The sequence below is a fragment of the Crocodylus siamensis genome, chromosome 8 (genome assembly GCF_052110815.1).
Source record: "Crocodylus siamensis isolate JL-2025a chromosome 8, ASM5211081v1, whole genome shotgun sequence".
NCBI classification, from domain to species: Eukaryota; Metazoa; Chordata; order Crocodylia; family Crocodylidae; genus Crocodylus; species Crocodylus siamensis.
The window spans coordinates 7,994,458-8,018,841 of record NC_143402.1 but is presented as its reverse complement, the minus strand read 5'-3'; the positions used below and the strand labels follow the sequence as shown (position 1 = coordinate 8,018,841).

At 41.0% G+C, this 24,384-nt stretch overlaps 1 protein-coding gene across 5 annotated transcripts in view; it reads right to left on the bottom strand.

Moving 5' to 3' along the window:
- Positions 1-24,384, bottom strand: part of AFF2 (ALF transcription elongation factor 2) — a 400,790-nt gene that overhangs the window by 267,242 nt on the left and 109,164 nt on the right. For all 5 annotated transcript variants that reach the window (XM_090061622.1, XM_090061620.1, XM_090061623.1 and 2 more), the window contains 2 exons: positions 22,012-22,132; positions 10,631-11,515 (listed from right to left, as the gene is read on the bottom strand). In XM_090061622.1, coding sequence (XP_089917748.1) covers positions 10,631-11,515; positions 22,012-22,132 — 1,006 coding nt within the window. The remainder of the gene's footprint in view (positions 1-10,630; positions 11,516-22,011; positions 22,133-24,384) is intronic.

Below are 24,384 nucleotides of genomic sequence, written 5' to 3'. Positions count from 1 at the left end.
ATTTAAATAGACTTCCTTGTGCTCTTGGCAGATACTTTATGAACACAGTTCTGTTTCATCCAGTGCACAGTAAGTAACTTTTTATCTTGGGTGGAATATCAACATAAATCATTTATGGCAAAAGAAAAAAAAACCCCTCGTTTTGTTTCGTTGAGCTATTTCCGAGTCATTCTGTAACGAACGGTTCCTAGAAAATATATATATATTTTTTAAAAAAACGGACTCGTTTCATGTTTCTGGCACTAAAGTTGTGCCGCATCTGGGTAGGCACGTGCGCGCAGAATGCAACCTTTCCTTTCTCTTCGTGCCACGTGCGACATGAAGTTTCACGTCAGGAGGAAACCGAGAAAATGAGAGGCAGCCCAAAAGGCATCCAACAGATCCAGTTATAACGATGACTAGCAGACACCAGTGCAAACACTAGCTCCCAATTCTTTAAGGGATTAAATGTCCTCCGTTCCCACCGAAATGGGAACTGGGGTTCTCGGCACCTTACTGGATTCAGACCAACAGGCTGATATCGGCACAGATCCAAGCCCTACAGTCCGGACTCGGGGAAAGTTCCACTCAATAGAAATGGAAAATACTGAATCCAGCAGGTGGTCTGAGAAGCGGAGAGATTTTCTGAGCTTATTAAAGTGTGCGTCTGTTTGTTTTTAAAAATCATTTACATAGCTAGCAAAATAATGCTCTCAACATTTATGCTTAAAATATAGGCAAATGTAAATGGGTGCCTGGAAATTTACAAACAGCAGAAGTAATTGCCTGCTTGTCTTGTGGATTTAAGTGTCACAGCTTGCAGTTCAATGAAATATAACCCAATGAGTTTACACATCTGGGGGACATAACGATGTGAAATTATTTTGCAGATGCGTGTAAGGGAAAGCAGCATGCACTATTCTAACAAAAATATGTTTAGACTGGCAATATTAATGGGGATCGAAGCTTACACTTAGTATCGCTGACTTCTCTCTGGGATGTTTACAGGTCCAAGCGCAAAAAGAGAAGAACATTAGTTTGGAAAGTGATGGCATCTACAGGCATCACCCCCACCCTTCGCTACCCTCTCTTTCTTTTACAGATGGTTACTCTATTGATGAATTCAAGAGGAAAAACTTAAACCAATCTCAGTTTCTTCAGCATACTGGAAGAATCATTCCCATCTCTTGTGGAAGATATCACAGGAGAAAAGCTATCATGGGATTCCCTTTGCAAATCCTAAAAAGCACTTGCCTCTAGGGACGGGGGCGCATAGCATTGCCCATTCTTTCTTTCCAGCACCCAAGAAATAGGAGAGTTGACCCTCCAAACTCCACAGACAGCAGATGGAGCCACATGACTTTCCACCTTGAGGAACTGTACCCTTCTACCAACTCCAGGTCCTCCATTCTCTCTCTGACGCAGAAGAAGCCTGAACAACATTGCTAGCAATTCAGCACAGACAACTCCCTCTATGACACTCTTGGCTATGTACTCATTGACTTGGGACAGAAATTACACATACAGTGGTATATGTGATCAGAAATCTGTTCCAATCTGTAATACAACAGAAGGTCAGTGCACATAAACTGCTTTCAAAATGGCCAAAACTGGTTTAAGATAAACCCGGATGGACGTAGTATCAGACTGAACTGACTTAGGCTAAATCGCTTTATTGAACTTCTGTCCCAGATCCCCTCCAGGTTTAAGTTAACTCAGATCCCCAGCATCCCAGGATGATTTGCTCCTCCCCCACAAACCCTACCTTGCAGGGCAGACAGCTAGCCATGACCCAAGCTGTCTGCTCTAGCGCCCTCCAGCTTCTGGCCTGAGCCACTGCAGGACTGTGGCTGCATTTCCAGAATCAAAAGTGAGTGTCTGGTCAGTTGCTTATCTGTTCAATCTATGCAGCTTAGACTAACCTGTGAAGATGAATCAATTCAGCCTTGGGCTTTCTGACTATCTGTACTTATCCATTAGGGACTTACGAAGGATATGGAATGATGCCATAGTGACCGCACCTCAACTTAGAATGGGAGAGAAGCCTGTACAGAAGGGCCCCTGTATAGGCATTTTCAGCAGAATTAATTGATCCTATTTACACATTTAACTCATTTATGTTATTCTTCTACTCTCAAGACTCTCATATAAATATAAATATAAAATACGAATAAATTATATAAATATTGCTGCAGGAATATATAAGGCAAACATGTGCCTTGGTTATTCACAACAGGAGAGCTGGTTTTGCTAACTGCTAGATAGTGCAATATCATGGTTTTTAAAGAGAAAATTATAAAATCTCCTTTTGCTGCCTCTTAGCCTTCCCCTCTTGCTCTTGTACATGAAATAATTATTATTTTTTTTTCTTTAATGAATGGGAAATGGCATTATTTTATCTGCAGTAACTAAGTCCGGTTTTTGTTTGCTTTATTACAGTTTTTAAATGCAGAGTTTTATTGCATTGCATTGGAACATATTTACATCTACCCATCTAAAACACACAATGTATTATGTTGTAATTAAAAGCCCACAAACTAAATCTGATATTTCTTCACTAATTTATTCCCAAGCCAATATGTATTTTAATGCTCCAAACCGTTGCTAATTAACACATGGAAATATTTTAACATGGATTTTGATTAATTCCATTTAACAGTCTAACCAGTGCTAAAACATATGTGGTATGTCATTTCTTTCTTTTGAGGAAGGCATTGGCATTAAATCTTTCAATCTTCCTAAGCACCAAATGCTAATTTCAGGAAGATTAAATAACAGACTGCAGCTACAGTTTCCTTTCTTTGCTTCCCAGAAGGTGAAATGAACATATTTATGTGGGAAGAATTTCTTTACTGCACAAGCCAAAATACAGAAATTAGTTTTTTCCAACATTGCTAATACACTTGCAAAAGCCTGCCAACTAAATAACTTTAACCTATATCTGCAGTTCATGGAGAATTGCCAAGTTATATGTTCAACTTTCTTCCCCTCTGTTTTTTTTATTAAAGTATTCCCATCTGATGTTTTCACCTGCAGCCCCTAAGTGCTTTTCCATACTTGGATCAGAGACAACCAGCTTAATAGCGGGGTAACTATGGCTATAAACCTGGAAATACTCATACAAGACCCTCTTCTGATTTTCATACTTGAAGCTGTTATACGTATGCCTCAGCATGTGGCTCAAATGGTTTAAAGTCTCACTACCATTTTGCATATCCCCCAAGTAAGCATGGAAAATGCCTGAAGTATTCACATAAGTGGGCACTACAGGCATGCAAAGGGATGAGCACATGCAAGTTTACTCCCCATAGGCACATTCTTCAGGTGTGCATCACAGAGTGCAGCAGTGTGTATTCAGCACTTTATGAACCCCCATTGGTAACAGGTCCATGGAGGATGATTTAGCAGTCAATGGAGTTACACCTTCAGCTCAAAAAGCCTCACAGTCTTAGTCTGGAAAGTCCTGGAGATAACTTGTGATGGCAGTCATTATGTTCACAAAAAACGTGAATGACTTTCTGTGGAACTTCTACAACTATGAGCCTTTTGTGTTCCCAGACTATCTGCAGCCTTCAGCCTTAGTCTTATACCTGTGCTCTCTGCAAAGGAAGGAAATAACAATAAATGGAAAAATACCAGAAAGTAATGAATGGAAAGGGCAGCAAATATGTACAGTAGCATTTTTGAAGCTCTCCATGTGTTATTTTCAAAGGTTTGAGTTGGATAAAGTAACATTTAACAATGCATGGGAAACACTTCACAGATTTACATTGACACCATTCTGCAAAAGGCCAAATGCTGACATCAGGTAGTTTGTGGAGCTCCCATTGTCTTCAATACGAACCATACATTCATTTGTGAGCAAAGTTTGGGCAACAGTGAGCATCTCTCCCAATAAAAGTTCAAACATGTCAAAACTGTATCTAAACATGTTTAAAAATGCTCTGCTTGAATGCTTTGGGTTTCAAGCTTACCCAGATATTAGGTACTGTGTAATCCAAGTCATGCTTTCTGGAAGTATTCCCATTTTGCAGCAAAATCTAAGTTGTGTTTCACCAGCTGGACCAGTCCCAGCAAGAACCAGTCCATCAACTGTGGATTGTCTGGCATGGTCTGGGATCCTGGCATACTTCTGATGTGCCAGCTCCCCATTTACTCCCTATGCTAGCAAAACAGGAGCAACTGTGATGGAGCTGGTTATACCAGCTTTAGGTCAGCATCTTGACTTCAAAGGGAGTGGTCGCTACTCAGCACAGATCAGGAGATCAAGATCTGACCTGAGCAATTAATTCCATTTCCATTGACCTTGGTTACATTCTTCTTAAGTTAAGGGTGGGGGGAAAGGAGTCAATAATCTGGCTTTATAGAGGAATAAGAGATTCATCCTTAACTATGGAGACTACCATGGGTCCATAATGCTTTGCATTTATACAACATCTTTCTCCAGGAATTGAAATATACTTCACAAAATATGTATGCTTATTAGTATCTCCAATGTCCATGCACGTAAATGGCAGGGCATTTAGTAACCAAGGTGACAGGGAAACCTAACACTGACCTATGAACAGACCCTAGCATTACCGACCATCAGTAATCTTTAGTCAGTTGTTGATGCCTTCCAGTCTATGCACAGCCTATTTCTTGACCATATGCCAAAAGAAAAAACAAATGTGTCTAACACCTAAGACATTTCTCTACCTGAAGCTCTTGAGTCCCTTTCCCCTTCTGCCACCTCTGGCTACACAACTTAAAGAACAGAATTGCTCACAATTGATTTTGGACCAACAGCTATTTCACACAGGTTTATAGAAGTTTAGGGCTGGAAGGGACCTCATGAGACTATGAGCGCAGCATCTAATTCAAAAATGGGTACCTAGAAAAGTCTGGAAATCCATTATCCAACACTTGCTTAGCCTTGGCAACTTACAAAAAGCAGTAATCTTAAAGGAAGCTAGCATTTCTACTTCTACTCCTACTAGTCAAGGTAGTGAAATAGGGAAACAACGATAACAATAATAAATCACCATTGCCCCCCTATAATTATGGATTTAGAAGTCTATAATCTTAGAATCATAGAAAATGAGGGTTGGAAGAGGTCACATCTAATCCAACCCTGATCTACTGGCAACACTCCTATTAATATAGCCCAGGATGCTGTTAGCCTTCTTGGCAACAAGGGCACACTGCTGGCTCATAGCCATCTTATTGTCCACTGTCACCCCCAGGTCCTTTTCTGTAGAGCTTCTGCTTAGTTTGTCCCAAGCCTGTATCGGTGCATGGGATTCTTCTGTCCTAAGTGCAGGACTTTGCACCTCATGCCATTTCTTTCGGTTCAATCCTCCAATATATCTAGGTTTCTCTGAATCCTAACCCTACCCTCCAGCATATCTACTGCTTCCCCCAGCTTGGTGAGGGTACAATCCATCCCATCTTCCAAATTATTAATAATGATATTGAACAAAAACGGCTCCAGGACTGACCCCTGGAGCACTACACTTGATCTTATTTAGATCCGTTTTCCTGACCTTATTTCATGGGCATGATTCTGTATCCATTGAAGTTAAACGGAAAACTCCTAACAGTGAGGAATCAAGTCCTAAATGGTTATCTTTGGGTATTTTACTGAAACCAGGACAACCCAAAAAGGCTACCCCCTCCAAAAACTGCCCTGTTAATGAGAGTCCGACTAACAATAGTTTTACAAAGCCAGAAAAGCCCACAAAAAGAGATCTTCTGAGGGGTGGTGTCATATGTTCTTCATTTAGAAATATCACAAGAACATTACTTCTCACAGTATTTACAAATGCAAAACACATGGCTGTAACCTGTAATACTGCAAGAAATACTGCTCTTTTGGTCGGGTTTTTTGGCCTCAGACTTTTGAAATACGAACCAAGCAAGGGGATTTCAGCTTAATGCTCTATTCAGCCCATTCTTCCACAGACCCCAAACTTTTGGGGGGAGAGGGAAAACCTGCATTTGGAAAAGGCAACTTGCCTACAAATACAGTAATTTGCTGCATTTGGCAAACAAAGCCCTGCACATTTTCAAGGGGATGGAAGGTGAAGTTAGTTAACTAAAGACTTTTGCCCTCCATTCAATTAAAAAAACCCTCCATACTAAACTGGGTTTGCTTCCCATAAAGAGTGTTATAAGTCATATATAAAGCTTCCTGCATTTACTATTTGGGTTCAATCAATATGGTTATCTACCTGTCAATTTTTCTTGCTCTTTAATGCAGAAAGAGAGCAGCCTTTTTTTATAGCTAGCTCAGAAAGTACTAAGCTAATCAATACATGCAGCGATAACAGGATGATTTGAAAGACATATAACAAAAGCTTATCACTTTGCTCTATAGTGAACCCGTCAAAATATTTTCCTAGAAGTAATGTGAAAATAGAAGTTCTCCATCTTTCATTACTTAAGTGGGTGGTGACATGGGTGTTACAGGCCTTTTGGATGTGTTCATAGCTCTGCATTTTCAGGAGAAATTCCATATCTGACTGTTTTCTCCTTTGCAGGAACATTAGGTCAGCCATTCAGCTGTGTCAGAGAACGCTCTGTCTTAAAAGTAAAAATTAACTTCGTTACCTTTGATTTATTTGGTCCTAAACAATTATTGGAAACCCATGCATTGTTCTCTACAAGCACACATTACATTTTTCAGGAACTTAACTGGAATCTGCTCTGATGTTTCTGCAAACTGGAAACCCCTTGCTTTAGTCAAGGCATTTAATAGTTTCTGCTCAGGTTCAAACTGAAAGGCATGGACTCTCTTTCAGCTGCCTACCACTAAGTTAGACAATATGATATAATTGGCAAGCACCTGATTCCTAAAGGTTTAAATAGGCATTGGGATATTAAGATTTGGGATTTGAACACAGCAGAGAGAGGATCAGCTGTTGCAGTGGTCTCTAACCCCTACATGTTCAAAGAAATGCCTAGGATTTAGCCACATAATTCTCATTTAGAGTTAAGATACCATCACGTACCATCATACCACTTAAGTAGGTGGAACTCTCTATGCAGTAAAAACGCTCCGTATGGCAGCCCAGGCTTGGCGCTGGTTACCAAATGTTACATGCCAGCTCAAAATTAATGTATGTATGTAAGCACGGAAAGAAAGAGATCAGAAACGCAATGAAAGACCTGGTAAAAAAAAAATGCTGGTGCCATGAAGCTTATTACTGATTTTATGCTTCAAATAACTATCGGTCCTGTCAACCCTCTACCACAAGTATCACAATATTTGATGACCTTTCTGCAAGGCCAATACTTGGAGTCATATGACGACCTCTAAAACTCAGATGACATGAAAAACGATGCTTCTAGCACTCAAAAATTGCTAGGAAGTTTGAACCTTCAAACAACAGGGAGCAAATTAAAACCTACATTAATTGGATTTTTTTAAAAATCAACTTATTTGTATAGCAATCTCAGGATTTTGGGGGGCCTGACTCAACCTCGGGATGGTTAGGGTTGGCAAGACTATTTGCTGTAGGTAGAGTTCAGTTCAAAACACTGACACGCTAAGGTTCGTTACCTTAACAGTTAGAAAATACCAGATGTAATAAAAAACTAAGATGTTGGGTCTATGTTCCCAGAGGCAGGGTGGGAAAAAAGAGAACCTAAAGGATCCATCCATTGTAAGTAGATCCCCAAATGATATGGCAGATGCACAGTGGACTTCAGCAATGAACAAACAATGTCTTTGTTAATGTTACTGGAGTTGAGTACGTCTTGGGTGCATCTGAGGGCAGAATGGGACTCAGCGACTATGAACAGACCCTAGAGCAACACCTCAGGCGATATCAAACATGTTATACAAGTGATCCCTTCCGCACGCACGGCAGAATTTCTCCAGTGTGCTCCACTTCCTGTTAAGCTATGATAAATTGAGCCATGTTTTCAATGTGGCCCCTGCCCACCCTTTAAATCTGCATGTTTCGAGGATTTTGCTACAGAGTTTTGGGTAGCAAACAGCTGGTAGAAGCAAAACCTCCAATCTGCATGTACCAATTCATGCAGCCTGCTCCTGCAACTGCCAGCGTGTCATACCCGCCCATACAAAGCTGTTTGCTTACGTCTGATTTTCAGGTGCACAAGGTCTGGAGCACCCAAAGGCTTGGGTGTGCCATCTTGATATGCAAATGGACCAGCTAGGATGAGACCAGCCTGAAAATCCTGCTTAAAGCACGTACGCAAACCACAAAGCCAATGAGGAGAAATGTCAAAAATGCAACTCTCCAACCAGTGGGTCGCAGGAGATCAGTCCCACCACCACCTGGAATGATATTAGAAGGCAACCCTGTGGAGCAAAAGTGAAATTGTTTCAAGCAGATCACTACTGCTGGAAGTGGCTAGGGAAGGTTCATAAATTGATAAGCACCACCAAAGGATCATAAGCCTCCACATCAATTGTATAAAAATTACAACAGAGCCACTCTCTGCAGTCATTCTGAAAAGGTTATGGGTTTCACAGGTGTGCACTGTCAGTTCTGATTAAGCTTAAACTAAACCAGTTATCTATAATGTTGGATTGGAAGAGTTTTATTGCCAAATGCAAGGTAAATCAAATTCATGATGCACATCTGTGGAAAAACACAGAGGGACAAAGTTTGCCATCCTGACATAAGAAAAACAACCCCTGAAACCCAGAGGAGTTTTGCTCGCATACGGCCTATGGCTTTGAGGCTTGTCAGATGTTCTCAATAGGAGTAGAAAGCCATTCCTTCCTTCAACACGGCTTCATGGCTTCTTTCCATCTGCAACTCATTGTTCGCTTTTATAACACACAGACTATTTTAAGATTATTATCTGCAGTCACTGCTAAAGAGACTCGAGTTTACTATTTATCTCATCATAAATGAAGTTAATTATACACATATACTTTTCACTACACAGGATATAAACCAAAGCAGCTATAGCCACAAATTCACAACATAATTTTTCATCTGGGTAACTACCAGCTTTTCCATTAACCAAAACAAACATATACGGTTCTCAACAGATATATTTCAAGCTGTGCAGAGAGGATTCTGGGTGAAATCCTCCCCCACGGAAATCATTGGTGAATCTCCCATCGGCTTCAACGGGGCCAGGATTTTACCCTCCATGTTGAAGGTACAGGGAAAAGGCAGGCAAACTTTACAGCTGATACCGGACTCATGTTCTGCAGCAGAAGAAGTACTTCATATTAATGCTGCACTTCAAAGCATGTCTATTGACTCATTGTTGTTTTAATAGATGGCAAAAGTGAATAAATGTATTTGCCTTTGCAACATCATTATTTCATTTGCATGCCATTATTTACTTGCCAAACAATACTAGCGACACATCGCAACAGAGTCTGAAGCTATCTACATCAGCAGATTTTTAACCTAAGGTAAAAATAAACAGAAACATCTGTAAAGTAATCTTGTACAAAGCTACATTTATTAACAAATACATTTTCTAATAAAACACCATCTGCAAGCAACTCTCAGCTTCCACTTGATATAAATAGGCCTTTTACTGTTTTCAGATGCAGTTCCCAGAAAATTATTCCAAGCTCTACTGCAAAACACATCAGTCTTTGTTGCTGCCTGGAATGTTAATAAATAACATCAAGTTTTTAAATAGTCAAACAAATTATTGGCTTGAAACAATTATTCCAATAGAAAAAGCTGACCTTTTGCAATAAAGTGGTTTAAGAATGTATCATTCCTCATTTCTGGTATTAAAATATTACCAAGCAGGGAAATATCATGGGGGGAACAGAAAGCTATGAAAAACCCATATTGCAACTCTGCTCATACACAGACTATAAACCTACCTTGCAATGGTTACTGCTTTACAGCAAGTCTGAATAAGAAATACATGATAAAATATAAATGTTTCAGATGGAACCCTTGCAAAACAGCTGTGCAGAAAATGTTCAGGACACAAATAGCAGCTAACTATAACTTCTAATCACAGGACTGTCGTGCTGACCAGAGACACAAAACTCAACAACTTCAGGTCTTGGTGCCAGGAATTGGAAGTGAATCCCAATGCTAAGTGCTATTGAAAAATCCATAAAGATTTAACGGGATACATTTACACAAGTGTTGCTCAGACCTTAAGCCACATTAACTCCATTAAAGTCAATGGGATTGAGAAACAATCTCTGAAAATGTACCTCTTATCATCGTCCATTCACAATCACTGGCATTAAGAAGGTCAAGGCATTTTTAGGAGTGGGGGGGCATTTTTTTTGGGGGGGGGGCAGGGATGTTCTTGGAAAAGTGCATGACAGCACTCAAGTCGGATTAACTTCTACACAGGTAGGCAAAACTTGGAACTAAGAGGATGAACAAAGAGATACCAGAGTTACGTAGCCGGAAACGGTGCTGATATTCACGGATTTAAGCCACCTGAGGAGCCGGTCCTTTAATATTAATGGGAATCAACCAACATTAGCGTTGCATGGTACAGTATTAAAGCTTCGCTTAATATAACTTACTAAGGTTGTCACAGAAATCAAAAGGGAATAAGTAACTGTGCATATTCAAGGAAAGGGGTATATTTATGGCATTATTCCGAGAAAAGGAATTGCATATTTAAGTAACAAATGCGCAGTACGATAAATACTCATGGGACACCACCAAATAAATTGCGTGAAAGTACTTACTTCACTAGCTTGAGGGAGCTTTGGTAGTTTATTCTTAGAACTGGGTACATTAGCTTTTCCTTCCAACAGCGTTCCAAATGATTGGTTTCCATATCCACTCTCAATTTCTACTGGAGGTTTAAGTTCAGGCGAGTCATTCGGTACTTGGTCCTGACCATCCATAGGTCTGACATATGCCGTGGGCTTTTGTTGGACCATGCTAGTTTTACAGTGCAGTCCTGGTGGGAAATTCTGGGTTGAAAGACCGTTGGTTGCAGATAACAAGGATGTAGAAGGAAGTGGAGATCCAGGACCATGTGCTAGAAATTCAAGTTCTGTTGGTGACTTTGAATGACTGTTTTCTTTATAAGTGTGTTCACTACTTGTTGACTTCGAATGATTATGCCTCCGCGAATGTGAAGATGAAGCAGCAGGGTTTGCTTCTTCAGCTCCTCCACTTTTATGCTGCTCACTCTGACAGTTGTAGAGGTCTTCATACCGGCTTTGAGGCTGGTCATGTGAAGAGCTATGCTTTGACCTACTCTGTTGGCTACTGGCTTGGCTTGGCTGTGCAGCATTAGAGTTGTGACCACCACGTGACCAGTCTGTCCTGGATTTCCTGCTGTTCTGGTGACTGTGTAGCAAGGCAGAATTGGATGACAGGGACGAAGGAGGTGGCATTGATGTTGATGAGTGACCACTGATCTGGTGAGATGGGATCATCCTGTTTCTTTGTTCTGGAAAAAAGCTCTGTTCATTTTTATCAATGGGAGTCTGTGGTACCGAATTCTTTGGGATTCCTACAAGGTGGCTCTGGTTGGAATGGTTGGTTAACAAGTCCTTCATTTCATCATAGTTTCCCAGCGTGTTCTGGACACGGTTTGCAAGGGCATCACCTTTGTTTGTCTAAAATGACAAAAACGTAAGGAAAAGGGTGAGTGACTCCTGTGGCTGTAAAGTTTCTCCTTGGAATAGTTGTCTTGAAAAAGATGGCAAATGTTAGCTGTTTAATGGTGTCATGCTGACATTTAATTTAATTTCAATTACATTTTGCATATGTTATGTAAGAAAAACTCATCAATAACTGTGTTCAGAGAACCTCTAGGAACAAGCTTGCATGAGTAACAGTTGTATACTGCTTCCTGTTTTCTTAAATATGCTCTCAGACAAAGGTTTAAATTACATCAGTTATGATGTTACAGGCAACATTGCCTGATTTTATCTCTGATACAGTGGGCTTGTACATTTTATATCTTGCAAAATGTGGATGTACAATTACTGTTCAAGGAGTATTTGAATTGCAATCAAGCAGTTTATTTAAATATACTATTTTGATCCCATCTCCTGGACCCATAATTCTAATATACCTGGCAGCTGGCCTACAACTTCATTAACTCTAATGGACCAAAATAATCTGTGGTGTAATCTGAATTTCTTCCCCACTGAAGGTTCAGTTGGGCCCTGACTCCCTAATAGCTGAGACCTAGAAAATGTACTTTTCTGTCTACTGGGGTACCATACTACTAAAAGAGCCCTCCAAAGATGTTGCATCAAGAAAGATATTAATACCGATGACTACTGAAGTTTGACGTACCAGGATGCCTCTGTTGTCTAAGAGTGTGCTGTATATGTTTGCGAATCGGGCAGTTAATAGCAACTGCAGTTTGAAGCAAGCAAACCTGATCACTATAATTTTTTCCTTTTGAAGTATGTTTTCCTCTGCTATATATATATTAAAAAACCTATGCAAATAAGCTCAAAGGGAATAATTGATATGCAGCTAATTTTTTTCTCTTTTTGTTTAAAAAAAGTCATCTTAGACCACAGCCAACACACCAGCCCTCTTCTGGGCCTTTATGTTACATTGAAGTGACCACCGTTGCATTAAACAGCCTATTCTCTGCACATGTTCATCGCTTTATAACACACAAGGAGTAAAAACAGGGCTTTCCAAACTATGGTTTCTGTTCAAGCATACGGTAAATTTCTACAATCTGTAAGTTTTGTTTGAAGCCACAATACATGTAGCAAGACTGGATCTTTACATTTCATATCTCCCAATGCGTGCTCATACTTTATGTTAAGTCTCCCATTCTTCAAATGCCAAGAAAAAACATGACTGATGAAAGAAATCCTACAAGTGGGTTTCTCTTGGAATATCGGCTTAAATTTCCAATGCTGAACTAGCCTAGAGATGAGAGGAATATTGCAGTTTCCTCCCCTCGTTTAGTTCTTCCCATGCAGCATAAACTGTTGGGAAAGAAGATAATCAATGCAAATTTCCTTTTGCTCACTTTCAGGGATTGTAACTTATCACTGCACTCAGGCAGCGATTTAAAAATTAACTGTTCAGTGTTCTTCTGGTCTGTATAAATTTTTCGCCAGTGCTCCTACACAGACATGGTTAATGGTTACAGTTGTGTGGGACTACGAATCACTTTTATCCACTAAGTCCCTAGGTTGGTCATTTTAGTGGCAAAAATTACATTCTAGCTAAGCCAAGAATAAGCTCTTTGTATATGAGCAGTCTCCTTCAACTGAGTTGCACAATGAGCCATTTGGGCGGCAGCCAAAACCAGGCTCTCTGTTCAACCCCCAAATTTAAAACAAGGAGATTCCATTGTGCTTAAGGGCACGGCAGGAATTACGATGCGAGCTTTAAACACTTACATACTTGTTCTGTTCCCCCCTTCCCTACCAAACATTTTAACTCCTTGCACTATAGCACATGTGAAAGGGCCACTTTTCTGACCACCGCTTTTCCTCTAAGTTTTGGTTAGTCTTTCAATTTGCATTTAACGCCCTGTCCCATAAAGCACAGGGGGAACGTAAAACATGTACCAGGAACATATTCCTGCCCCGTAACATTTTAACATCATTGCAATGCATAAAAGGGCATCTTCTCTACGCCGTTAGGGAGGAAATCAATATTTTAATTTTAGTACACAGATTTTCAGTCATTTTTATCGAAGTCTCTCAGGTATTTTTCTGTACGTCATATAATGCTAAATGTCATTTCAGTTCGTATTAGCACTGTTTTATGTAAAATGCTTACATCTTTGGAATGAAAGATATGATATAAATGTGTGGTATTATTATTTGTGGTTCATTTCTGAGAGTATTAGTCGGGGGGGGGAGAAATGGGGCCTTTCCTGAAAAGCAGAGATAATTAATATAGGAATCCTCAGTCTATTTTAAAATCTCTAAGACCCTGAAGCAAGGCTTACAGAAATCATTGTAAATGGATCTGGATCAGGCTTTCAGATGTATATCACTGTCATTTGACATACCTTTAATTCACATATATGGCTAAATTCTGCCTATGATGTAACCTCATGATGGTCAAGATGGTACATAGGTATAATCTGGGCAGAATCTACTGTTAAATCATAAAAATATCAGTATGGCTTTCTTTCTTTCTTTTTTGCTAAACAGATTTAGTTTTCTTGTTAAAAGCTGAGTATTCCTGGCAAGCTTTACTACAAACACAACACAAATGAAATCCAGCTAGCCATTATATGTTACCTGCAGGATGGGGACAGGTTCTCACTTCCTGTTCTGGGTAATTGGTTGCTTTCTTAAAAGAAAACCTCTATAGTCTTTATTTTCTGAACAGCAAGCTGAATCACAGTTTCACCACCGTCAAGGGAATACATTTTCCAAGTATTTTGAGATATAAATTCATGTTCTGGCTTGTGACTCACAATGAGTGGCGTTCCCCCTCATTCTGGCCTCCCTTTAATCTAGGAAATGCACACCTTTCCTCTGTTTGGTTCTTTGCTTTGAAAATAATCGGTAATAAAATCCTATCGGAAGGCTAATTTGCTAGCTAGCTATTGCATTATTCTTCTACAAAGAAAAGAACTAATGCATTCAAACGTACGCCCAATTTACATGACTTCTTGTGATAATTTGTGGGAAACTTGAGGATTCATAATTCATTCACTGCCTCGTACCTCGATATAACTAATCTCTATGGACTTGGGGCTGAGATCTTTTATGCTAAGCTTGAACACTGTGGAGGGGTTATCCTAAAAAAAATAATAAAAAAATTAACATTCTGTAAAGGCTCCCTTTAGGGGATCGTGCTTTAGGGTCCCATTTCTCAAGTTGAACTCTTCTCAGGCAAATCCTTTGAAAAAGTACAGACTATTTCTCATCCAGTTCTTTTATGAGACACTCGTTACAGTGGAGTCTATTTATTAATTCAAACCATTAAAAGGCATCAACAATTAACAAGTAAAATTGCTGCCCCTGCCAGAAAAGTTCTGACATCACTCTTTCAAGTGTCTCCAGACCAGATCACCTGAGGCTGCGCTATCATCTACTCCAAACGAATCAGCAGTGGCATGGGCCAGGATTTGAAGGAGACAGCTCTTAGCCTACGTCTGCCATAACTGGCAATGGATAGCATGAGCTCATTATCTCTGCTGTCCAAAATGGTGGTAGGTGGCACCACATATTTGAAGCATTATTTCCTGCATGAAACACTGGCAATCAAAATGAGTGAAAATTCATATATGCATGCACTTAGGTATATATACGTGTGCTCAATAGATATAAAGTGCATTTATCAAAAGCTTTTACAACATTATATATGTTATTGTTTTACATAGATATGGTAGGTAGATGAGTGCACATAATAATTAGGCAGAGATTGAGACAGATACACCACCGGCATTGTGGTACCCAAGTCATGGTAAAACGCACATGATAAATGGCAGAGCCAGAGCCAGGCAATAAACTGCAATTAAACTGACCTCTTGCTCATTAATCCACCTTTCCCTTAATCTTACAGACTTCAGGGCATTCTCAAACAGCTGGCAGCTACTGGCAGGAGCTGCTTTTCTGTTTTCTCTTCCACCCACACAGAGCAGCAACCTCCATTCCAAAGCCTTCATTTCTGGCTTACTGACATAGGGCAGTTATACACATACTTTTTTCCCTGCAATGCGCCAGAGACCTGCCACTTCGGAGCAGACTCGATTAATCGATGCGAGCTGAGGCAACCTGTGCTGTGCCACATGCATGTATATACGTGGCAAAATGCGTGTCAGTGCACAGAAAATGGTGGCGGTGCACTTTTGAACTATAGCACCTTCTGTGTGTTTTAGTTCAAAAGCGTGCCGCTGACGTGCATTTCGCCACTTATCCACCTGCAAGTGCCACAGTGGCGGGAGCTTTTCAAAGCGCCCCGCGCTGCAGTGGCTACATGTGTAAAAATGCCCAACGTGACTAGAGGATGGCAGATTTGCAAAAAAGTTTCTAGAATAGGGGACCAAAGAGAAAGAAAGAGATGCCTTCCATTTTCCATCTCTTCTCCTTACCTCCATCTCCCTCCTCTCTCTACCCTCTTCCTTCTTTCCTGGTTCTCCTGGGAATTAATAAGCTAGCTTTTCAGCTTCTGATAAGACACATCCCTTCATTAACTAGATTGATTTGGTGATTTATAGCAGCTGAGGATATGACACCATTGCTTACAATAGAGCCACTCTACCCATCCTTGATGGATACTTTCTCTTTCTCCTTCTTCTGCCCCTTCTTAGGCATTGCTATAGGAACAAAGTTCAGGTTAGAGAGCATGCCATGCACTAAAGCCAGTGACACCAGAGTGAACATGGAGTAGCTTCAGCTTCAGTTGCTCCAGATTTACATAGCGTCACAGAGACTGGTCTAACCTGATGAAAAAGGAAAGAAATCCTTTCACCAAAGTTTTTGCTTCCCGCATATGTCACTGGCATATGAGCTAAATCGCTGAAGGCAACTTCAGCAAGCTCAACTGTTGACCAGTAAGTCCAAACAGAGTAACCAACAGAGCAAATTGGGGGCCTGTGCTACCTTGCTGGAGGGAAACACAAGGCCTGACTCTTAGGCCCCCTCCACATGTGCAAGTAAAGATGCCCTGGGATCTAATGGGTGATCCGTACAATCGCACCTTTGCTGACAGGGCTCCTGATGCAGGGACCACAAGCAGCTGGGGCTGAGAGTCTCTCAGTCAGCTGGGACAGCTGAGACTCAGTCCCAGCAGCCATGGGATGCTGCTGTGATCTCCCAGCCCCAGGGTGCATTGAGCTCCCCAGCAGATCACAGCAGCTGCAGGCTCCCAGCTGCAGACTGCCTACACACGCAAATTAAAGCTGGAGAGAAACCAGCTCTGAAGTTATTACACATTTTCGAGTAATACTTTTATAGCTGGTTGGGCCTTTTTAAGGCACCATAGTCAATTTGCAGTGTAGCCAGTCTAACTGTTCTGTAACAAGGTAATTGCATAAAAGATATAACGTGTAGACGTACTTATACCTGGTAACAGAAAAAGTCCTTAAAGTGGGCAGACACTGCAATTATCATCGTTTTAAGGCCAGGCCCAGAATTTACTTTCTATACTTCCTCAAGAAGACAAATAACAGTTCATCCAGTGAGAACCAGATCTAACTCCTATCTGTCAACAGGAAACTTTCCCCTGACTATAATGCAACTGAGATTAGGTTCTTAGCAACATGTAATCCTATGAAGGAAATATCAGGCTACAATTTTGCCCTTAATTTCTCCTGATATAAACATGAAGACAAAATGGGTAGAAATAGAGATGGAATTATAAAAACACATATTCAGGCTTTATTTTTTTGTGGATTTAAGGCAGATGAAACTATTACTTTCATGCTCAATTTTTCAGCTGAATTTGTACCTACAGTTATCCTTTTGGTAGTATTATAAGGCACACTTTATTCACTTCTAAAGAGGGCGTATTCAAGAGTTCAATGTGAACGTGAGGGTGAATATTTTAGTAAGTAATTGCTTTAAGAACAATTATAGGAAATGCAGATATTTAATGGCAGGTATTGTGTGCTCAGTTTGTCTGCACTAATAAACACAAATATCAAAATGACTGAATAAATTAGAAATGTTAACCTCTGTGTTATCATTTGGATGACATAACAGACATTATTAGTGGTTTTAAAGCATACACATTTTAATATTCCTGTAACAGGAGTAACTCCCTAGGGGGGCCATACTCTCCACTAGCACCCTTTACCATGTTCAGTCAGTCTACGATGCACCCTCAATTTCACCTGCCACATCTTTGATGTCAATTATGTAATTAGGGAGGCTGCCTCTTCGGTTCTCCCGGACATGGTTATGCGCTTGTACATTAGCCTGGCTCTGCTAATGGGTGTTCCTGGGCACCCCAGCCTTATGGGCGATACGTGGCTCCAACCACCCCTTTACCCACCCAAGCCTCGCAGATGTACCAGACATTGTTCGGTCAGTCTCACTCTCTGTGTCCTCTCTGGCGTTCGGACTCTCTGCAGCCATCTTGCCACCACGCCCTCTGGCGCTCGTCAACCACTGCCCCTTTTGCCTCGGGGTGTCTCGTTGCCCCCCTTTCCCTCGGGGCTTCCCGTCGCCCCCCCTTTCCCTCGGGGCGCTTATCATGCTGCCCCCTGCTCTGGGGTTACCACAGCCTTGGGGCTCAGTTGGCCATAGCCGTGCCTGGCCCCAACTCTCCTCCTTGGGGTCTCGACCCCCTGCTGGGCTCAGGTGGCCTCAGCCTTCCTTGGCCTCCAATTCTCCGCCCCCCTTTGCCTTGGGGCTAGGGTCAGTGCACCCCCGGATGCTGCACCCTCTCTGGCACCGCGGTCCCCACGCTCCCGTGGAGCCCCTATGAGGCCTCCTCCAACCCCTAATAGCCTCACTTGGTCCTCCAGTGTAAACCACAAACACAAAGGATAAGCCCCTGGGCTATAACGTAAATTCTAGCTGCTTAGCTGTAACATCCTTTGAGCCACCCGATGGGTACTCCGTCTCTTCCCCAGTATCAGCCTGCTCGTGCAGGCCAGCTTCTCCTCTTTACTCACGTAGGCAGAGTTCCCTCTCCCTTGGCGGCCAGCAGCCCACCCTCTCTGGCCCTAGACTTGTGATTTATATACAGGCACCAGGCCTTGCCCCTTCTGGTCAGCTGACCAGGCAGGTGTAAGTCCTTACCCTCATTAACTGGTTGGCCCGGCAACCTGCACCTGGGTCCTTATCTCTGCTCTCAAAGTAGCAGGCACCTTAGTGCCCTAATACAATTCCCTTAGACCAAAGTTTTTCATTATTTTGTTTGTTAGTTTAACTTTGGGTAAATTCTTCACCAAACACATAGCTTCCAGGTGAACAAAGGGAAGGAAGATTTAAAATGAAAATGATTGAACTTAATGATAATGAGAATCTATTTTGAGATTTGTGGCTCAACAATACTCTTTATCATTGAGAAAATAGGCTGGCATTTATTTTACATCCCTGTCTATGAGGGTTACCCATGTGAGAGATTTTGGGCACAGACACATGATGTGATTACTGAAGAATAATTTACATCAGATTTTACTTCGCAAGGAGCAGACGCCCAACTCAGTCTCCCCAGCTGGCTGCCTACAATTGGTGCCACTGAAGCACCCAGCCACTGCATGCTTCACACTGAGCAAATTGCTATCCCAGTTCGCAATCAACTAAGACACTGGAAACGCAACATATTCTGTATAGTAACTTGTCCACATACTGATGTTAATGCAGACTTTACTTCGGATTTGAGCGATTTACCACATGGACTCTGTATCACGTGTCCACTCCATTTTTACTCCACATTAAGGACAATTTATTATGTAGCAAATGTATCATGTGTCCCTATATTCAGGACATCCTGAATGTACTGCTTCCCCAAATTCCACGAACAAAACAGCATTATCATAAGCCTGTATTCTCTTATTTGTGCATCCTTATTAAATGCCAAAAGTGCCCTCTATACATTTTGAAATGAGCTTGAAGTTCTTTCTGTTTTGTTCCGTGAACTCCAACAGGAGGTCTTAAGACCAATCTATAATATGGATTTAACTACTTGAGTGGAGAATATTGAGAGGCAAAAATATTTCCAAGGTGAGTAATCAGGAAGCCAAACCTCCAAGTTACATTAAACGTGGTATTATCTTTAACAGGACTGAAAATACCTTTTGTTTGCTTTATCATATCAAGTGCAGCCAAGAGTTTTAAATGACTTCTGCCACTAAGTGGTATAATGTATAAAACACTGCTCTATGTAGATAACTGAAGAAAATAAAGTGCCTAACCACATCTCTGCACATTATAACATTATTCGTCTTTCCTTATATATTTACATGTTCCTGGCCAATTCATGGATGAAATTTTACATACCTTGGCCATGATTCTGCAACCATGTATGTGCATGCTTAATTTTAAGCATTTGTATAGTACCCCAGTCAGCCTCTGAATAAGTGTTTGCTGGATCGGGGACCTTGTTAGCTATTTCTGGGCATGTCTACACGTGATATTAGTGTGACACTAGAAACTCTGGCATAGTTCACACAGGGAGTTTATTGCTTCCCGGGTGCAGTGTTTATAGGTCAAGCTTGGAGCTGCTCTGACCCAGTTCAGCGTGCTGCAGAGGGGCTGGCTGGCAGGCAGCCCCCACACTGTAGCAACCTCATGTCCCAGCCAACCCCACTAGCATCTACAAATGCAAATAATGCTGCCATAGGATAGTACTTGTGTTGACCTGTTTTATCCTATGGTGGCGTTTATTAGTTTACTGCAGCCTAATAGGGCCGTACATGTAGCCACTGGGAGCGTCTATACGAGACACTACATCACTGTAGCAATGCACTATGGTGATGTAGTGTCAGTGGGCACAGACCACGATGCTGCAGCTATGTCGCCGTAGCAATGCACTCCCTCACTTTAGTGTGTTGCTATGGCTAAAAATGACCGTGCTCCACTGGCATGGCGCAGTACAGGCTGTTACTGCGCTGTCATTTAGTACTTCCTTTTGTTTCTAAAAGGAAGTACTAAATGAAGGTGCAGTAACAACAGTGCCATTGGGGCATGTGTAGACGCACCCACTGAGACTTAACGGTGCATCTAATTAGTCAGCTCCACAGTAAATGTCTTGTATAGAAACATCCTCTGAGAGGTAACCACGAGAATGGAAAAGGATACTGTAGTACCCAGAAATGACTCATCAAAGTCATTTGTATCATTTTAAAGAGGATCATTCAAATGAGCTACTCTATATTTCCCACACTTGAAATATCAACTGTGACTTGGTAAAATTTGGGATATTTATTTGAGACTTTAATCAATGCCCCAACTCCGGATGAGCTACTAGACGCATAATTCCACTGGAATTAACCACTAGCTATAAAGTCCAAAAGAAAGATCAACTAGTCTGTAAGGTAACAGCATACAGAGCTAGTGAATAATATATTCATTTTTTATTCTACAAGGTTTCATCTGCTTTCCATAGCAGAGATCACTGAAGTCTGCTGTTCATAGCTGCCATTATCCTTATAAAAGAGGTGGCAGACAAGGAAAAACTTCTTTACCATCTGAGTCTCCAATGTCTATGAAATCTATGAATTTAGTCCTATATTATGTATGTATGTATGTAAATGGACACATATTTAAATAAATCAGGAACACATTTTAAAATATTATAATTAAATATATAGCACACTGATTAGGTTTTAACCAGAAAACTGCTTAACGAAAGCTTCTACCATACAGCCTTTACATGATTGTGTAAGTCTCCTAGCCTATAATTATTAATAGCCATTTGTTGGTCTTTTCTCCTCCCTTTCTGATGATTTTCAAAGATCCCTCATCCTCCCTACAGTGGCTAACAATGGGAAATGGAAAGATGAAGTGGTGGCCTTTCAATGGATGTCACTGATTGGGAGGAGAAAGAGGAAAGTACATTTACATTCTGATGAATTCTTCAGGCAATGCCTCACTGAAAACCAAAGCAGCAGAAATCATAAAGGGGGACATCCCTCAGTGATGAAAATCTCAGGCAGCAAAGCTCCTTAGAGAGAATAAGTCCTGTCATGATACCCTTGTTATTCTCCCCAAAGGATTCAGATATTCTCCCTGAAGATTTTTTTGGACAGTTATGATTGCAAAGGAGAGCTTATAGACTCATTATTTATGGAAGAGATTTTGGTTTGAACAACTCAGGTATATTTTTTTCTTAAAATATAAAGGAGATGAAATGTCAGTTTTGCAGTTAGGGAAACTGAAGTACAGATCTATTTGGAGAATTATAAATTGCCTAAGTATTTATCAAGAGGATGTGCTGGGTGTTCAGGGAAAGAAGGAAGGATCCACATGCTGAGATTCAATTCCTGAGTTTGCTACCAACCTACTAGGAGACAGTGGTCATGTTACTTGACTGTGCTTCAAATGATTTGTCTGGACAATAGGTATATCTGCAGAATACATAAAGTCCTATATATCTGTAGATGAAGGCTGCCCTAATACTTCCCTTCTTTTGGGGATGAAACAAGGCTTAATTAATATTTGAAGATTGCATCCAGATGAAGCATTTAAGCGTAAAGTCGCATAGAGCAATTTACCTTATAGGGTTCCCCAAAGAGATTAAAACCTGAAGCAAAGAGATCTTCATCTTGCTGGACTTCTTGATTTCGTCGCTCCCATTCCTTCCTTTTAAGGGCACTCCGGTCTTGTTCATAGTGACTGGAAAAGAGGGGGAGACAAACACAGAATAATTTATCCCATAAGTCATGCAACTATTCATTGGGCATGCCTACACGAGACGCTACGGCGCTGTAGTGCCTGTTGGCAAAAACTGTGATGCCACTGCTACTTCGCCATCACAATGTACTCCCTCATTATAGTGCATTGGTAGTGATGCAGCAACCAAAAATAACCACGTGCGGCCAGTGCAGCATAGTATGGGCTGTTACTGTGCCATCTTTTAGTACTTCCAAAAGGAAGTAATTAATATTTCCTTCTAAAAGGAGGTACTAAAAGACGGCTCACTAGAAAGGGACCATATGGCCACATGTGATTAAAATTTAGAAACCAGATAGCTCTAATGGCTAACGTTGGAAGACATGCATCCATCCGTTTTCGCAAATGTAAATTTGGGGTAAAAATACCACACTAATGGGCTCTGAGAACAAGTCATTGGGAAATGACACCCCCCCACACAACTTCCATTTTCAGATTCATGGTCTCTTTGCAGCAAAAACGTCAATACAGCACGCATGTGTGTCTGCACATATGTGAGGAGTCCCATAAGCAATTCGTGCTGTTTATATGAATATGCATGTGCATACTCACGGGCACGCAGGCAGAGACGGAATTTATCTAGGTGCAGAAAGCATACCTGGAGTTAACCGGGCATGGTGGCATCTTCATTATGTTTCATGGGTACCACTTGCATGCGTCTCAACACACACAATTCAGCGGTAAGGGTTACAGTAGGTAATTCAACCCCCCGTGCTTGTTAAAAAAGTTGTGTAAAGTTTGGTTGTGGACAGAAGGAGTAATTAAAAAAAAATGTGCACTGTTGCGCTGTCCCAGAAAGGCTTTCGATTAGTTTGCTTCAGCAACAGATCATTCTACACACCACCAAACACACAAAGAAGGTCTATCACCTCCAAGCAGCAATTGCAGGATGTCAGTTATCTGTATGTCACTTCACTTTCTGCACCTGCCAGACCTGGGTGACAAGCTGAGAGATCACATTTACTTCGCTCATGAAGTACTTTGGTTGGTCTCCTGGCTTTGCAAACTACCTCCTGCTCCTCTGAGAGAAAAGCTATAATTAAAACCCTGAAGGAAGAAAAGGAGGAAGGGGGGGTTGGGGGGGGGGAAGAAGAAGGGAGGAAAAAAAGGATGCATGCTTGAACTTGCACTGACAGCCCCTCATGTGACAAGCATTAAGGACACTTCTGTGCTTTCAACCCATATTTGATTTGTTATTAGGCTTTTGGCTCTATTTTGTGTCAGTTAATTAGCTACCAAATTCCAGATGACAATTTGAATAGCAGATTGAGTATGCGCATTGATGTTATCTGTTGTAAGCAACGTGCGAGTGCTACATTTTCTGCATCTATATACATGCATTGCACACCCACCCACGTGCATGTAAATTCATGCACACACACACACACAGATATATATCCCCACATAGGTAACAAAGAACAGTTAATTCTCATATCTCTAGTGAGAATGAATTTAATCTCCATAGAGCTCTACTGCACTTGGAAGATAACCAAATATCTACAACTTTTGCCTTTTTAGCTCAGCATGATGTTGTATTGAAAGCTTCACACGGAGAGATATAATGAGGAATGAACTGCACAGTGATGAGGCTTTAACAGTGTATAAAGTCACTGATTTCTGAGTGAAACCACAATTACTAATTTGAAGCACCAGCTAATTAAAACCACAGCTATGTATTTAGCCTCTTGTTATACCTACTGCAGTTTATAATTATGAGGACCTCTTTATCTACTCAATTAAAGTTCTTATGATTCAGACAGGTTGTGTTTGAACCTGCAAACCCTGCAGACACCGCAGGAAAGCATATGTCTGTCTCCTGATGATTTCATGTATCCTTAGCCTTACATACTTGTTTTCATACAGGGAGGGAAAAAAAAAAAAAGAAGACTAATGCCACAAAGCAATTCTTAAAATCAGAAATATGAATTAATAATGGCTTTGAGCATTTCAAGATCATTCACACTCGGACTGAATAAAGGCTTGAGAATAGTTTATAAACAGAATGTAAAGCCACCTGAGTCGCTGGGGCTCAGCTCAGCTAGGTTTCCACTGGCATTTTCAGGTTGGAAACTCAAAAGCAAAAGCATTTTATTTCCTTCCTTTTACAACACTGCTTAACATAATGAGATCACTGTCTTGGAAGCATTTGCCAACATAAAGCAATAGTATGTGACTATATTCATCCTGATGACTGC